The sequence below is a fragment of the Nilaparvata lugens genome, chromosome 3, assembly GCF_014356525.2.
Source record: "Nilaparvata lugens isolate BPH chromosome 3, ASM1435652v1, whole genome shotgun sequence".
Lineage (NCBI taxonomy): Eukaryota > Metazoa > Arthropoda > Insecta > Hemiptera > Delphacidae > Nilaparvata > Nilaparvata lugens.
Window position 1 is genome coordinate 53,767,878 of NC_052506.1, and position 16,244 is coordinate 53,784,121.

The 16,244-nt window shown below is 35.0% G+C and overlaps 1 protein-coding gene across 1 annotated transcript; it reads right to left on the minus strand.

The window, feature by feature from the left end:
* Positions 1 to 5,106: 5,106 nt before the first annotated feature.
* On the minus strand, positions 5,107 to 5,574 carry LOC120350250 (piggyBac transposable element-derived protein 1-like). Its single transcript, XM_039422832.1, has one exon. The coding sequence runs from the start codon at positions 5,572 to 5,574 to the stop codon at positions 5,107 to 5,109; it is 468 nt and encodes a 155-aa protein (XP_039278766.1).
* Positions 5,575 to 16,244: the final 10,670 nt, after the last annotated feature.

Genomic DNA, 16,244 nt, shown 5'->3' on the forward strand with positions numbered 1-16,244 from the left:
ATCTTCAATGTCTGGCATTATTGCGAATGAAATAAGTTGAATGAAAAACTAATAAATCAACTTCAAATTAAACTTAATAAGTTTAATCATTATGATATAATGATTGATTATAAACTGTTGAAATATATTTATTATGATTGAAATGAGCTCTTGTGTGGTTTTAACCTTTTACTATGAGAATTCTAACCGTTCACTATAAAAACAAAGTGAGATGAATCAGCTGATGGAAAATCTTTAAAATACGTGAGTATTTGCTCCAGAGCTCAGGAGCATAAGGTAAGAGTAAAGCTTATTCATATAAAAATTAGCAAATGCTTATGCTTCTACCTAATGCTCATAAGCAAAACCTCATGCTCTATGCTCATGCTCATGAGCATTTGCACAGTTTTTATTCATATGGCCCAATATCTCAAACCGTTTCAAAGATATTCGCATTATACTGTAAATTAATACCATGCAAATCAGAAATGAAATAGACGAGTGGTATTGATCAATAAAGAGAATATCTTCAAAACGGTATGGATGTGCGGTTTTCACCTTAAATTTTTCTTGAAATTCCTTATTGAAATCATGTATCAAATGACCACCTTCCTATTTAAAAAAAAGTTGCATCCAAAATGGGGGACCAGATTTTTAAAGTCAAAGTAAAGTAGTATTTTCAATATGTGTAGGAACCCCAATCTTCAAAATTACATTCTTTCATGAGATACTAAGCCGTTCTTATACTTTTTTCTTCACTTTATGCTTTGAATATTATTAATTAATAATGTGAATATCTTCTAAACGGTTTGAGATATCGATATGCGGTTTTTGCCATTTATTTTTTCTTGAAATTCTGTATTGAAATCCTGTATATCATGACCACCTTCCCAAAAAAAAACAAAATTGCATCCAAAATGGCGGATTCAAGATGGCCGACCAGATTTTTGAGGTCATAGTAAAGTAGCAATTCGAGTAGGATCTCCAATCACACCCACTGTCAAATTACCTTTGTTTATGAGATATTAAGCCGTTCTCCGACTTTTCACGCACTCTGTATAGGTATCAGCAGGGGTCAATTAACGCTCGAATCCGCCAGCAAAATTATCAAAAATTATCCTTACTGAATAACAATCATTTCAAATTTCCAATAAAATAAATATTTTTATCATTATATTTAATATTCATAATATTTACAAAAATGTTTGTGGTGAAAAACATCTCTATTATTATAGTCTCACTCAATATAGCAAAAAGCTTAGTCTTACTCAAGGTTTCTGCAAGAATCACATCATTGGGTAGATTATTCCAGGGTATTGAAGCTGTGACTGTGAATGAGTTATTATTATTCATTACAGTGTGGTGACAAGGTATTTGAAGGAAGTACTCATGCTGTCATGTGTTCCTGCTGTGAACTTGAGCTAGGAGTATAAATCTTTCCTTCAAATACTGAGGACCTCTCTCCTCGACAATCAGTAAATAAACAAGACTTAACATGAAATTGTCTCCTCTCCTTCAACTTCAACCAATTCAACCTCCTATAACATGACGTAATGTGGTCATCTCTTCTCAATGGAGAATGAACCAGATTGCTTAGTTGAGCTACCATTGCAATTTCAAATTCAGCTCCTCAGTTATGTCATTGTCAACGATGCTGCAGTAGTCATTGATAGGAATTACCAAGCTCTACACAAGTAAACACGGAGGTGGTTTGGGAGGAAATTTTCCAACTGCTTCAATTGGTGCATTGTGGCAAATACTCGTTTTGTCAGTTCACCAATCAATCCGATTTGATCAATTCAAGTATCCAGTTGTATGCTCTTCGTCAGTCTCTATATCAGAAAATGTTTTTGTTAGTTTGGCCTGAGCCACTGCTCCTTGATAATTATCTGGTCAATGTACAATTGCAAAGTTTGTGACAATGACATTCACTCAAGTGAAATAGACTTTCGAACAAGATAAAATAATCTTTTATAAAAGTATTCACCTATCAGAGGGCCAAAGGTTCCCTGTAAAGGATGTAATGCCCAACTCTCCATGGTGGTTAATGCTTCGTCAATTTTCAACTGGTTCAAGTAAGGTGGGTATTTGCAAGTCAAAACTTGACTCCCATACAAGTCAAATAATCTTTTCAACCTCTTTCTTTCTGAATTCACTCTCATTGTCCACTTCTCGTTTCTCTTCTATTCTATGATTCTCATAAATTTCACGTTTTTCATCACTAGTCAATCTTTCTTTGATATCTTTTTCTAAATTCACATCTTGATTTTCTTTCATACCATCATATGAGATGATCACTTTATCAACTCTCATCAATATTCTATCTTTTGTAAGTAAAATAAATTCTGTATGGCGTCTGAAATTTAAATAGAAATATTCAATTTTTACATATTACTTGAATACTGTATGAGTGAAAATGAAATAATATTTCACTTCACTATATCTCAATTTTAAGTATCTGAAACCTATGGCCATATCATAAGAATGTTCACTTCTCTGTTCAGGGTTACTTGTATTTATATAAAAATGAAAAGTCGAAGTACCCTTTTTTAAAACTTATATTTTTCATCATTCACAACTTGTTTTGGCCTCAAAAGCCATTTTCAAATGATAAACAAGTTTATTAATGAATAAAAAAGTTGTGGTAGTATCTATACAACGTGTGTTTGTTTTTTCACTTGAAAATGACTCTAAAGCCAAAACATGTTGTGAATAATAACAAATTTAATTATATGTTAGAGAAAAGGTACTTTGATTTTTAATGTTCATGTAATAGGAAGAATGGTAATTCAGTAGCAAGAAAAACCATACTGATGAAGATGAAAATAAATTAATATGATATCCCAATTGATCAAATTCTAATAGATATTATAATCAATCAATAATATACCAATTAGCTTTAATTGACTGAAAATTTATTTGCCCATACAGGAAAGAATTTCAGGGTAGCTGATGGCATACTAATTCAGACTTTTTAGACTCTAAATTATTGTATATAGTATAATCATACTTTGGAAGGTCTAAGCAAATAGTTCAAAACAGCAGATTGCTGTGAGTATGTTTCCATAAAGCTCCATGGAATTGTAACTTTATTAATTCTCTGTAGATTGATAGGCACTTATCGCTCTTTTTCTACAAATGGGTGAAATTTATAAATTTATGGTAAATGATACAAAAAATCCTTCTTTTTCCTATGTACGAGCTTGCACTCAATCATCTTCATTGCATCATACTTGAATTTTTAAATCTTTCTTCTTCCCTACTCCTTCTACTGAATCTTCAACTATATCAAGTTATAAATTAAATAATCTTACTTATAACACTTTGGATCTGACTCCTATTTGCGGACAAAGTCCAGTAACATACTGTACTTTTTGTGAGTAGTATCTTGTTCACTTGTAACTTGTCATGTTATACTTTTGTTAATATTTTGTTTGAATTTCGTGTGAATAAATTTGATTTGATTTGAAATTTGGAAAAGGCAGAGAGTAAGATGGGGTGAGTGTCCAAGCAAGTTGCAGCTGCATCCGTCGTTTTCATTCTACAAAAAATGAACTTCAAATCATTGTCCTCCCAATTTCCGAGTTGAGCTATAAGTTTTAAATTTTGGATGAATTCGCATACACTCTGACTTCCTTCTTCACCCAAAAACTACTTCACCAGAGATTGTACTCCCAAATCCTTCCTTACAGATGAAGTGATTGGGCGACTGTTGTGGCTTTTGAATCTTGTGCTAGGAATTCTGACCTCAGCTTGTTCTTCTCCACTTTGTTACTTTCATTCTGAGCTCTGAAGTTCTGCTAACTGTCTCCTTAATTCATCCATTTTGGATGCGTTTCCCAAATCTCCCAAACTTCCCGGATTCACCACGGGTGGCTGAGGTTTTGAAGAAGGGTTAACTTTGTCGTGTCCCATAACCATCGACACATTTCAAGAAAATCCTTCATTAACCCTACAATGCATGATTTTTCAATTCTAGTTTAAAAAAATGATTTTAAGTTGGGAATATAATACATGTTAATGGAAAAATGTAAAAAAAAATTTTTTTCATTTTCACTCACCATTTTCCGCTTTTCATTTCTTGATTCCAAACAGAGTCATTATGCATGAGGTCTTCACTTCGAATCACATCTAACATATATGTTTTCCAGAATGTGCACTTGGTTGTTGGAGCATAAATGCACACTTTATGGTATATTTATGATGAAAAAACATCACTTATTAAATAAAACTTATAAAACTTCACTTATTTTAAAAAAATTATTCCTAATTAAACACTTCTCAGCTCTCATAGAAAATGAAAAAAATATTATGTACAGTGCCGTAGACTCTAAATACTATGAAAACTGGTGATAAATATTTCTTTATTTGAACTTCTAATGATGAAACTCGAAGAAGCAGTTCTTCAATTTGTTGAGACACAGATGAACATTGCATTTTTCACATTTAATTGTAGAGTAGCTCTTACAATTCTCATTCTTGCATCTTTGTTTTGGATCAGAGTGTTGTGGCCAGTGACTTGTCTGATCTACCCTGACATCTGATGCTGGACGATGTGCAATTAGTTTCCTCCTTTTTGGCACATTCAAGAGCTCAGTTGCTGATGGCCTTCCTCTTCTAACCATATTTTGTACACCCATTTTACACAGTGTTTTACCCAGCTGCATTCGAAACTCTGGCAGGTTCAGTAGCTTTCAACTTGAGGGTCTCAATGCATGCACTCTTGTTTGTAGAGCAGCCACGAATTGATGACAGAGACATCAAGTAGGTGGTAAAAAATTCTCATGTACCACTTCCTTGATCGCATTATTATTTTATATCTTCCTATCATGCTGTCTAATAAGTCGACACCACCCATATGTTTATTATAGGTTGTCACAATATAGGGGCATTTTACCATCACCTCCTTCTTCTCTTTCCTATCAAAACGTCTTACATGTGTGGTTGGATTCGTACCAGAGAAAGTAGAGAGGAGAATAACTGCTTTGTTATCTTTCCAGAGGACATTTGAAATATTTGTCCCATCATAGTCGCATGTGTATTCGATGATGGCTCCCCTCTCAAGTTTTTTGATGGCCTTCTCATCTGGCATTTTGCAATTTGTGACTCTATTTCGTCTGACAGTTCCTAAAGAGTAGATCCCTCTTTTTTTTTCAAATCAAGCAGTACCAATGAAGTGTAGTAGTTGTCGAAGTAGAGTTTGAAGTTCTGGTTACTTTCCAAAGGCCGAGTTAAACGAACTACAACGTTGCTACTGGCTCCCATGTCTGGCTCATCATCAGGACGTGTTTTATTTTCATTGCCGGTGTAAATTTCTGAATTGTAGGCAAAACCAGATACACCACATAATACAAAAATTTTGTAGCCATATTTATGTGGCTTATCAGGCATATACATTTTCAAATGATGACTTGCCTTTGTGGCACACATTTGTTCATCAACACTGAGCTCTTCTTCAAAAGGGATGCTTCTGAATTTTTCAAGTAAATGATCCAGAATGGGTCTTAGTTTATGCAACTTATCACCTCCATTCACCTGTGCATTATCATTGAAGTGAATAAACCTTCTAATTTGCTCAAATTTATTGACTGGCATAGTTTCTTTGATTAAATCAATACTGACAGTTGAATTCCAATAGTATCTCACATTTTTAGCTGTAATTACTGAGGTCAGAAGACAAATTCCCAAGAACTTTCTGATTTGATGGCTATCAATATCCACAGGCTTCGAAGGGTCAAATTGCACACTATATAAAGAAGACTGCTCCGAAATTAATTGAAATAGCTCTGGTGAAAAGAAATAAGAGAAGAAGTCAAATGGTGTAGAGAGATCAAAAAGTTTATCAGGTAAAATCAGATTGCCCCTGAAAGATCTGTCTTCTTCTGGGAGCCTTTCTTTCTTCCACACAATTGGTCGCTTTGTCAGTTTATTTGGAGCACTCACTTGATTAGGCAGTGGAAGAGGAGTTTGATTATTTGAGGTTGATGGTTGTGGGATTGAAGCCCTCACTTGATTAGGCAGTGGAAGAGGAGTTTGATTATTTGAGGTTGATGGTTGTGTGGTGGTATTGGTAGAGCTGGATGAAGGATTATCTGGAATGACTTCACATGAATCAGGTGGTATAGATACTATTTGAGAATTTTCATTTAGTGTCACATATTGAGAATTATCTGAAGCCCTGTTAGTGAAGAACATATTTGTATCATCCAATTCATTTTCGTCTATGTCACCATCATCTTCACTTTCATCAGGAACAGGAACTGTAAAAATGGTGTCCGAATCCAATTCAGTGAGAACACCATCGTCACCCACTATATAAACACGTTCTTCATCCATATTCAATTAGAAACACTTCATAATATCTAAATATAATCACAATTATATCACTGAACGAAACGAACGCGTATAAACAATGAGACAAGCTAGTCAGATTCAACTTTTGAGGTTAGTCTGCAGTGAACCGTAAGCACTTGCTCCTATGCATGTTGACTCCATTTGGAATCATGAATGAAACATGGAATAAATTTTATATTTAAATTGAAATAAGCTTTGGAACAGAACAGAATCATACAAAATAATCTCAATTATAAGGAAACAATTTAAAGAGGAATTAGTGAGTAAATATTTTTATATGAATCCGCAAAGTCAACGAAAATCTATTATTACAATGGCAGTGACTTGATCACAATGAACCGCTTATATCTGTCTTGTGCTACACTCTTGTGACCTATTCTTGAACTATGTTGAACAGAACTAATTGGAGAACAAACTGGAATGCATGTAGACTCCGTTCAGAGTCATATTTCCATAGTAACATGCCTACAATGTTATGACTCTGAATGGAGTCATTATGCATTGTAGGGTTAATTAGTTTTTCCATGAATTAATTTATCCATAATTTAATTTATCCATAATTTAGTATTAAAAAACAAAATAATCCCACATTAAATATTCTCACATCAATAAATAAACTCAATTTCGAAAACAAAATCAATCATTCTAGTTCTTCAAAGGTTTGGTCATCAATAGTCCTATCATGAGATACACCAATTTAGTTTCAATTTAATCGTAATAACTTAATTATATAATTAAGACATGTCACCCTTGAACAATTCATAGTTATCCATTTTTGCATAGGCAGCCAACTAATGACTATTAAACATCAGGTTCTTCGAGTTGTGGACTAACAAGGTCAATTAACAGTAATGAAGCTTCCATTAGCAGATCGTTTTGTTCATACATTGGTAGCAGCTCTAATAGAATTTCCACTACTTCTTGAACTAGCTTTAAAAAGATACGCTTACTAATTTTATACTCATTGCTACACAATTTTTTTTTCAATCCACTGGTAAATTTTTATTGATTTCCACTGTTTTCTATATTTGGCATTCTTGCAGCCAAATTCCACCGATTCGCTACCATTGTAATTCGGGTAGAGCAACTACTTCTTATTCTAAAAGGGTTAGTGTGTTTTGAAATGATGCTATTGTTTAATTAAAGCATTCTTAATAGTTTATTACACAAAATAAGGCTCTACCCCGGCTGCCTAGAAATTTTTATATCGCTTGCTATTTAGTTATTGTGATAGATATCCTATTGGTTTTATCGCCAAAGTGTTAAGAAATAACCAAACTACTATGCTCGAGAGAAACGTCTTATTTTGACCACTCTTTTAATGATTTATTCAACTTCAAAACTTAAAACATTCATTATTCGGGGACAATATTTCACTTACCACCCTGTAAATGTATTCCCAGTAGACATACAATAATTTTATTGGTACAGTGTTTTAGAATATTTCCAAAACTCTCTTTTGTCGAAAAAATTGAAATGGTTTTGTCTGTCTGATAGTTTGATTGCATTTCTTGAGAGTTATCTAATAGATAGGATGTCTTATGTGGTTTTTAATAATCACAGATCTCTTTACTTTACCAATTCTTCTGGGGTTCCACAGGGATCAAACCTTGGTCCCTTGTTGTTCCTCCTACTCATAAATGATCTGCCTGACCATATTAAAGAATCTAGTATTTTGCTTTTTGCAGACAATGTAAAACTTTTCAGACCTATTTCTAGTCTGGAGGATTGCTCTCTCTTGCAGCGGGATCTGCATGCGATTCATGACTGGTGTTTGAGAAATAGATTGGAAATAAATATATCAAAAACAAAATACATGATATTCACACGTCAGAAAAATCCTTTTCATTACAATTACAATATTAATAATTCAAACCTCGATTGTGTTATCCGTATAAAGGACCTGGGCATCATAATGGACCCTACTCTTGAGTTTAAGGAACACCTAGCACATGTTATGAATGGTTATAATAGGTCGCTAGGGTTTTTATTTCGAAATTGTAAGCCTTTTACAGCATGTGATGTTGTTTTGAAATTGTATTATGCTACAGTGAGGAGTGAACTTGAATATGCTGCTTTAGTTTGGGCTGCATTTCACAGCAGCACTATTCTTGATTTGGAAAAAATTCAGAATAAATTTTTCAGGTATCTTTATTTTAAAAATTTTAATGCATTCTGTCCGATAGCTATTTCAACAGATAATCTAAGGTTGATATTAAATTTAATGTTCAAAGATTGGAAGAAAGGAGATCTGTCGGTTCCCTCTTGCTATTATATAATATCCTAAACAATCAAGTATTCATGCCAGAATTTATAAATATGTTGCAACTTCATGTCCCGTTTTATAGACCAAGACCAAATATTCTGTTTCACATGCCATTCATCAGAACGACTCATCATTATACAATTCTTACATGTACAGAACTTTACGTTTGTACAATAGAGTAAGCCATTGCATTGATCCGTTTGCTGACCGTTTCCAAACCTTTAAGAAATCCTGTGAACTAGCATATCGCTCTATTGCTGACTCATGATTGATAAATAATTATACTAAACTCCCTCATTTCTTTTTTCTCTCTTCGAAAGTCCTATTTTTCCTCTATTCTCTATTAACTATTTTATTTTTATTATTATTTTTCTTTCATTCTTCTTCATTTTCCATTATTATTGGCTTATTATTCTTTTTCGTTTGGCCTCATTCCGCATCTTCTTATCATATTAGTATTCAAAAATTGTGTTTACTACCTATTTTATTTTATTTTTCTTTCTTATTGAATAAAATAAAGCTTTGAAATGACATTTGGTTGGAGGCTGTAAGTCCATATTCCATGGCTGGAGCATCATCAGGAAAAGAGAGAAAAGTACTGTTTGCAGCGAAAAACAAGCTTTTTCCACCAAATTTAATGCTAATTCCGAAAATATTGAAAATATCCTAAAATATCCATGATTGCAATTTCAAAAATGTTTATCATCATGAAAAAACAAGATGGCGGCAAAAATATGTCGATTTTCAAGAAATTGTCTGTAGTTCTAATAATGTTGAGGATATCAGATCAATTCAGCCATCTGGAAGCTCTAAAATAATCATACTAGGCAAAACTTTTTTCACTTGAGTTAAGGAAATATTCCCCTCATCCCTTACTGTTGGAAATGTATATTGTTTGTTTCCCTTTTTTAGAAAATTTATTTTGCAATTGTCACCAATAACCTCCTCAACTTGTCCTATATAGAAAAGTCTCATGTGTTTTCTCCCCTTGTACTCGACCAACACCCATTTGTTTGGTAGGCTCAGTGCAATTATATCTTTATCAAAGAATGTGTCTTCCACCACTTCTTCATCCGATGAACTTGTGGAAAAGTCTGATTCCTCATCATTGCTTTCATTGCCGATTGATGATGAAAATAGCGTTCTTTTCCCAGGATTTTTTTTCATTTCTTGGTTCTCCAATAGTGATGTCTTCTCAGGGCCAACTTCTGGTACCAGGTTTTTTTCAGGAGTGCTAGTGATTAAAGTTGAATATTTCTTCCTTTTCTTTTGTCCATCAGCTATTTTCCTTGGGCCAGCTTTTGGAAATTCTCAAATTGCTTCTGGTGATACGACCTGTGTAGAGGTAGGTGCAATCATTGATGTAGAGCAATCAGGTATTGTCTGTGGATCAGCAGGATTATTATCATCATCAACATTTTGGATTGGTCCATCCAGTTCTTCCAATGTTGGTGGAGGCCTGTCAGTAACAGCAGATTGCAGAAAATCATTTTCGGTGAAAATATCCTCATTGAAGGGGAATATTCCAGTGCTTGAAAATCCCGACTTTATGTTGATTGGAGTAAAAGCTTTGTCAAATGGCAAAGATACTAATCCAGCAACATCATAGATGGATATGTTTTTTCCTGGATGGCTGATGAGCCAATTATCACATTCATTGTTGTAAGCCTTTCGGAATGGCCCAAATACTGCCCTGTCCAAGGGCTGCATCTTGTGACTGCAGTGCGGTGGGAGTGTCAAAATGCTTACCCCATTAGCCCTAGCTTTTCAATGACCTCAATGGACAGATGAGCTTCAAGATTATCATAAATCAGGAGTGTTCGGTGATCCTTTGAACTATGTGATAGTGTAATAAAATGTTGCAGAACCTCTGGGAAGAGCTCTTTGGACATCCACCCTGATGGATTGGCCAGTCCCAATGTCCCAGCTGGAGCACCATTGATCATGTGACTTTTGAAGAATTTTCGTGGAAAAATCATCACTGGTGGCAGAAATGTTCCTGTTGCACAGATTATGGCACATGTTGTTACCAGAATACCACGTTCTCCACTTGTAGCTGCATTTAATTGTTTGGTTCCCGTTTCTGTAACAACATTTTGAGGCTCCTGGACTGTGGGTGTTTTGGTTTCATCAAGATTGTAAATACGGGAAGGGTCTGCCAATTCGGGATATTTCTTAAGCACCTTTTTCAAATTTTCAAAAAACTGTCCTACGTTCTTTCTATTGAAAGAGGTAAGTCTGGAGAGGCTGCATGGCTCAGGTTTGCGGAGGGATAGAGTGTTTCATTTTCGGAAACTTCTGAACCAATCTTTCCCAGCTGCTTTATTGGCTTCCCATGAAGCTGGAATCTTCAGTCCATTAGCAACTGCCAAATCATACGCCAATTTCCTTGCCCGTAAACTGCTTAGACCATAAGCCATATTTGCGCAAGTAACTAAATAATTCTTCAGCATAGTCTCTAATTCCACATTGAATATTTGATTCACTGCATAATTTGGCTCCATTCTAACTACATCCCTGGATGAGCATTCCTCTTTCTATCTACATAACGCTGGAGAGTGCTTCGTGGAACTTTGAACTGTGCAGCAGCTTTTCTTATGGACCCACCATCCAATACATGGTCAACTGCTCGTCCCATATCCTCCTGCTTGAAGGTGGCAATTTTCCGAGGCTTTTCTGGACGTGGCATCTGAAACAAGTAAATAAGTAAAATAGTTCAGTAGTTTGGACAAGTTTAGTAATTTACCCAATTGGAACAAAAGTAAAGTAGCATGTAGCAGAACACAATTCAGGTGACAGCATAATGGTCCTAGTAGGCAATTGATTGATATAGGCTATGATTAGCATTAATAAAAGTAGCAACAATGAAATAAGGAAGTCATGCTTTATTGTTTCATTATCCAATAAAACAAGGTAGGAAAACTCATCAGTGGTTGTGATTGATGCCACTTAGTTATTTTTATCTTACATAATGGGTTACATAAAAATGATATAGCCTATTCAACTACTTCAGCTATGTGAGTAAATTCACTGTGGGATAGTCAAAACTACTTAAAGAAACTAACTTGACATTATACCAATGAAATAATTGGATGTTCCTTGAATTTTGTTGCAATAAACAACTTTTCTCACATTTATTAACAAAAGCTTCTTCAACAGTAAATTTGATATGGTACACAGTGGGACGTCCCACAGTGTACCACCAATTAATGTCCCACTGTGTACAACCTGTTGTTTTTATGATTCATGGACTGTATTGAAATAACCCTTCATCTGAAGGAAAGAACTCATACATGATTTTGTACCTTAGATAATGCCCATCATTACTAGAATACCAACTAGGAGTCAGGGCACTCCCATAGTAAATTAAAACAATTGAAAATAGGCAGAAAAATCAACTTTTATATGACTAAAATACATACCTCAGGATAGCGAATGCTTGTCTTGTGTTACAACAATGATCTCCAATATGGAGGAGGCCTAGACCAAACTGCATTATGGGTACAGCTGATGAATCAGCTGTGAGCAATACAGCGCGATATTTGAACAGTGTCCCACTGTGTACGGTGGCCCACTGTGTACTGGTCTCCCCTACAATATCCGAAAGATTTATCTAATTCCAAGAACTTTCACCATGATGAATATAACTTCAAACTCTTGAAATCAGGGGAAATCATATAGGAATGATGCAACACTGTAAAGCTGGGTTTACACCAAAGTTATTAACAAAATGTTAGTAACATAATCCTTATAGATTTTATTAGATTGAACGGAACTTGACAAACACATATGTTCATCATGTGTATGCTAAGTTATGATCAATTTAATAGAATCTATAAGAATGATGTTATTTACATTTTGTTAATAAACTTTGGTGTAAACCCAGCTTCAGCATAATTAGCAGCTTGAGACTTCATGAAGCAATAGAAAAACGACTCATTATTGTTAAAAACATGAATATTGAATGCATAAAGCCATAGAAGTATTTTGTAAAATTGGCTGTTTTCACTGAGTTTGGGAACTGTATAATTTTGGGCATAGTCAAACTCACATACTAAAAACGTTTGATAATTTCTGCCTTCTGAATAAAAACATTTTTAACCTCTAGTCTTTTTTGGTATTTTCTCTGGTGGATCTGGAACAGCACTTTACATGCATCATTTGGATTAATCAAAAGTTTTCCTTTACACTCTGGGCAAAAATCACGTACCTACTTGTACATCACTTTTTGGTCTTCTCACACAGAACTCCCCACCAAACTCTGATTTGAAGTTTTTGAAATAATGAGCATAGATCATTTCAAATTTTGTATTAGTTTTGGACTGGTAGAACTCTTGAAACATAGTGTATAAAGTTCTAATGTTTAGCTCAGGATTGTCAAAGTATTGTAAATATGTTTTATTACCACTATTATGACTAAGTCTATAAGGAAATGATTCCAGTTGTGTCCTCATTAAATCAAATACATTGGATTCCAATTTGTGAGGACGGTATGCATGATGACCCCTTTGTTTCGTACAGTCCTTGTCATTCAGCACTTTTTGCTTTATTGCCCTTATCCGTTTTGGTGTAATATGAAGTATTTGTTTCAAAAATCCTAAACAAACTTTGACACTCAAACCCCCAATTTCAAGGCTATAGCTCCAAATATTATTATGTACCTTTTAGGCTGAATTGTATGAGTTTTTAGTTCACTTCTTGTCATAGACTCACTTCTTGGAGAGAAATGAGTCCTGAAGTTCTTTACTTTTTTTTAAATCTAAAAACCTTTCTTCCTGAAGTTCTCTGGGAAACAAATCACCACATTTCCCATTGCAACACTGGGTAACTAAATTAAACTTCTTCTTCATTATTATCTTCCCTGAACGGTTCGTAAATTCTTCACCTTTTTGTCTTTTTATTTTAGCACTGTCTCGTTTCACATTTGTGTGATTGTATATTTTATGTTTTTGTTTTTGTTCTACTTTGTTTTAGTACTTCCATGATGATTTCATAAAAACTATGAAATAATAATCTCATGAACATAACACATACCGTAACCTAACAGTTCATAAGCTCACAGAAATATCTGAACAGTGAACGAGGAAACTATTTCAAAGAACATCAGCTGTCACCACTCTAATCAAGTTTATGTAAAACATCAAAGGAAAAAGATATCTATGTGAAAGTTGGCAATCATGTACAGGAAATCATGGCGGTTCGTTTGAAACAATTGCCAGAAAAAGGGCACATGGGTCTAATATGCCCTATGTCAGGCAAGGTCCTCAATCATTTCATTTTTATATTGCTTTTTTATTGAATATATCTACAATCTTAATTAAAAATTATTCCAGTTGAAAAAGAGTGAAAATGATGTAGGAATGGATATTTTTTATTAATTTATGGTTGGGTCATGGGGTATGTTCTCTTGCCAATGTGCGGCATATCCTGGATATCTGTAACATACATACCCAGATTCAGCTGTATTCATAAAGAATCCAGCTGATGTAGATGGTTGATTGTATGCCAATGAAGTTTGAGCAGGTTGATTGAACTCCTGTTTTTTTTTTTTAATAATTCTATCTCATTTTTGTTCTCTAAATTGAAAATATCTCTTTTCAATTCAGCCTGGTCCAATTCTGAGAATCTCAGCCTGCTTTCACTGATGTCTATCAAGAAAGTCATCAGTTTTCTCTTCTTTAACATTTCAGGAGTCTTTTCATTTCTCGATTTCCTCTCTTCAATGAAATTTGTTGGAGCTTGACCCAAATGCACAGTTGGAATTTTTCTATTTATTACAGAACAAAGAAGACTACAGGCATTAAATAATTGACATGGTTAAGAGGAAGAACAAATGTGCACGAAACAGCGATCTTCAGTTGGTTACAAAGATGAATTTGTGAGGCTGAGAAGAGAATTAAAGTTTTTGATTGCAGTTGCCAATCAGAATTATTTGCTGAAAGTTGAGTCTGACTTCGGTTCCACTTTTTTAGAAACTCTCCTCACAATAGATGGTCAAGGAATGAAGCATCGACTAGAACTGGATGATGGTGACTGACTGTGACTGTGGGTGGAACAGGGTGAGTGAATCACCCTAATTGGCAGTGCCTTAGGCTGGTTTGCCTTATGACTGCTCATAGAATTAACAGAACTGAAAATTTTGGGTTGCTCCTAGATAATAGACCTTAAGTGAATTTGGCTTTTATTTTATTTATTTATTTATTTATCATTATTTATTTATTTTTTATAAGGATATAATATAATATGTTTTGTAATATGGATAATATTGAATATTTGTAATATATTTGTATCTTCTAATATTCATCTATTTTTCATTTATGTATATATCTGTTCATTGACAATTATTTATAAATTTTTTTTTTTTTTTTTTTTTTTTTGCCAAATTCACTTTTTTTTGGGAGAAGTGTGATGGAGATGGGTTCACCTCAGGGGAATACGAGCTGTTTACAATGGTGACTTTAACGTCAAGTTGCTGACCATCAGTCTGGCCACCATTGTTGAAAAGGGAGTGGCTTTTTGGTTTGAACTGGTCGTGGTATCTCGTACATCTGCCTTACTGATGTACGCCACGACATTGAAGCTGTGTCATGAAGTTTTCTTGATGTGAGCTGAATGAAGTCAATCAGTTGGGGAGTGGAGACATATTCATAGAGTAGCCTATTGTTCACTGTGTAGTGAAAGTTGCAGATGGTTCTTATGAGTTTGTTTTGAAGGCCAAATAGTCGTTTTCTATTGGTCTTCGATAGGTATGGGAACCAGACAGGGGCGGCATAGGTCATGTATGCCCTGATGATAGCTGTGAATATGAGCAGCCGAAACTTCAGGGGGAAAGAGGGGGTGATAAAAAGGGGGTATAATTGTCCAAACAGCACACGACAGTGTTGTATTTTCACGTCAATATGTTGTTTGAAGGTAAGGTTTCTGTCTAGAGTAACACCTAGATACTTGACGGTGGGGGACCATGGCAGGGCGTGGCCATGGATTGTGAGAGTGGGAGGAAGTTTACATTTTCTGGAAAAGGCGACAGCCACGCATTTATTTGCATTTATCTCTACCTTCCAGGATGAACACCAGGATGTGAGCAGGTTCAACTGCTCTTGAACATTCCTGGCCGCCCTCTCGAGACTCATGCTGCTGGAGTGGAAAGTGGTATCGTCTGCAAAGAGACTGGTTTGAACTGAAGGTAGAGCTGGCATGTCGTTGATGAAAAGGGAGTAGAGAATAGGACCAAGCACAGATCCTTGGGGGACACCTGCTGTTGATGGGGTGAGAGCTGAAGAAGCTATTGAAGAGGGGGTACGGATTTGGACTTCAAAATACCTATTAGTAAGGTATGACTTGAAGAGTCTGACTGTTGGGGGTGGAAAGACAGATGAAAGTTTATAGAGGAGTCCATCCAGCCACACAGTGTCGAAGGCTGCTTTGAAGTCTATAAAGACTGCAGCCACGTGCTCTTTCTTGTTGAAAGAGTCTGATAATTGAGAGCAGAATTTCATCAGTTGCAGAGTTGTTGAACAACTTGCACGAAATCCAAACTGCTCTGGCCTTATCACACTATCTAGCGTATCTCTGATATGTTTCTCCAGAAACATTTTCTCAAAAAGCTTTGAGAAAAAGCAGGGGATGGAGATGGGCCTATAGCTGG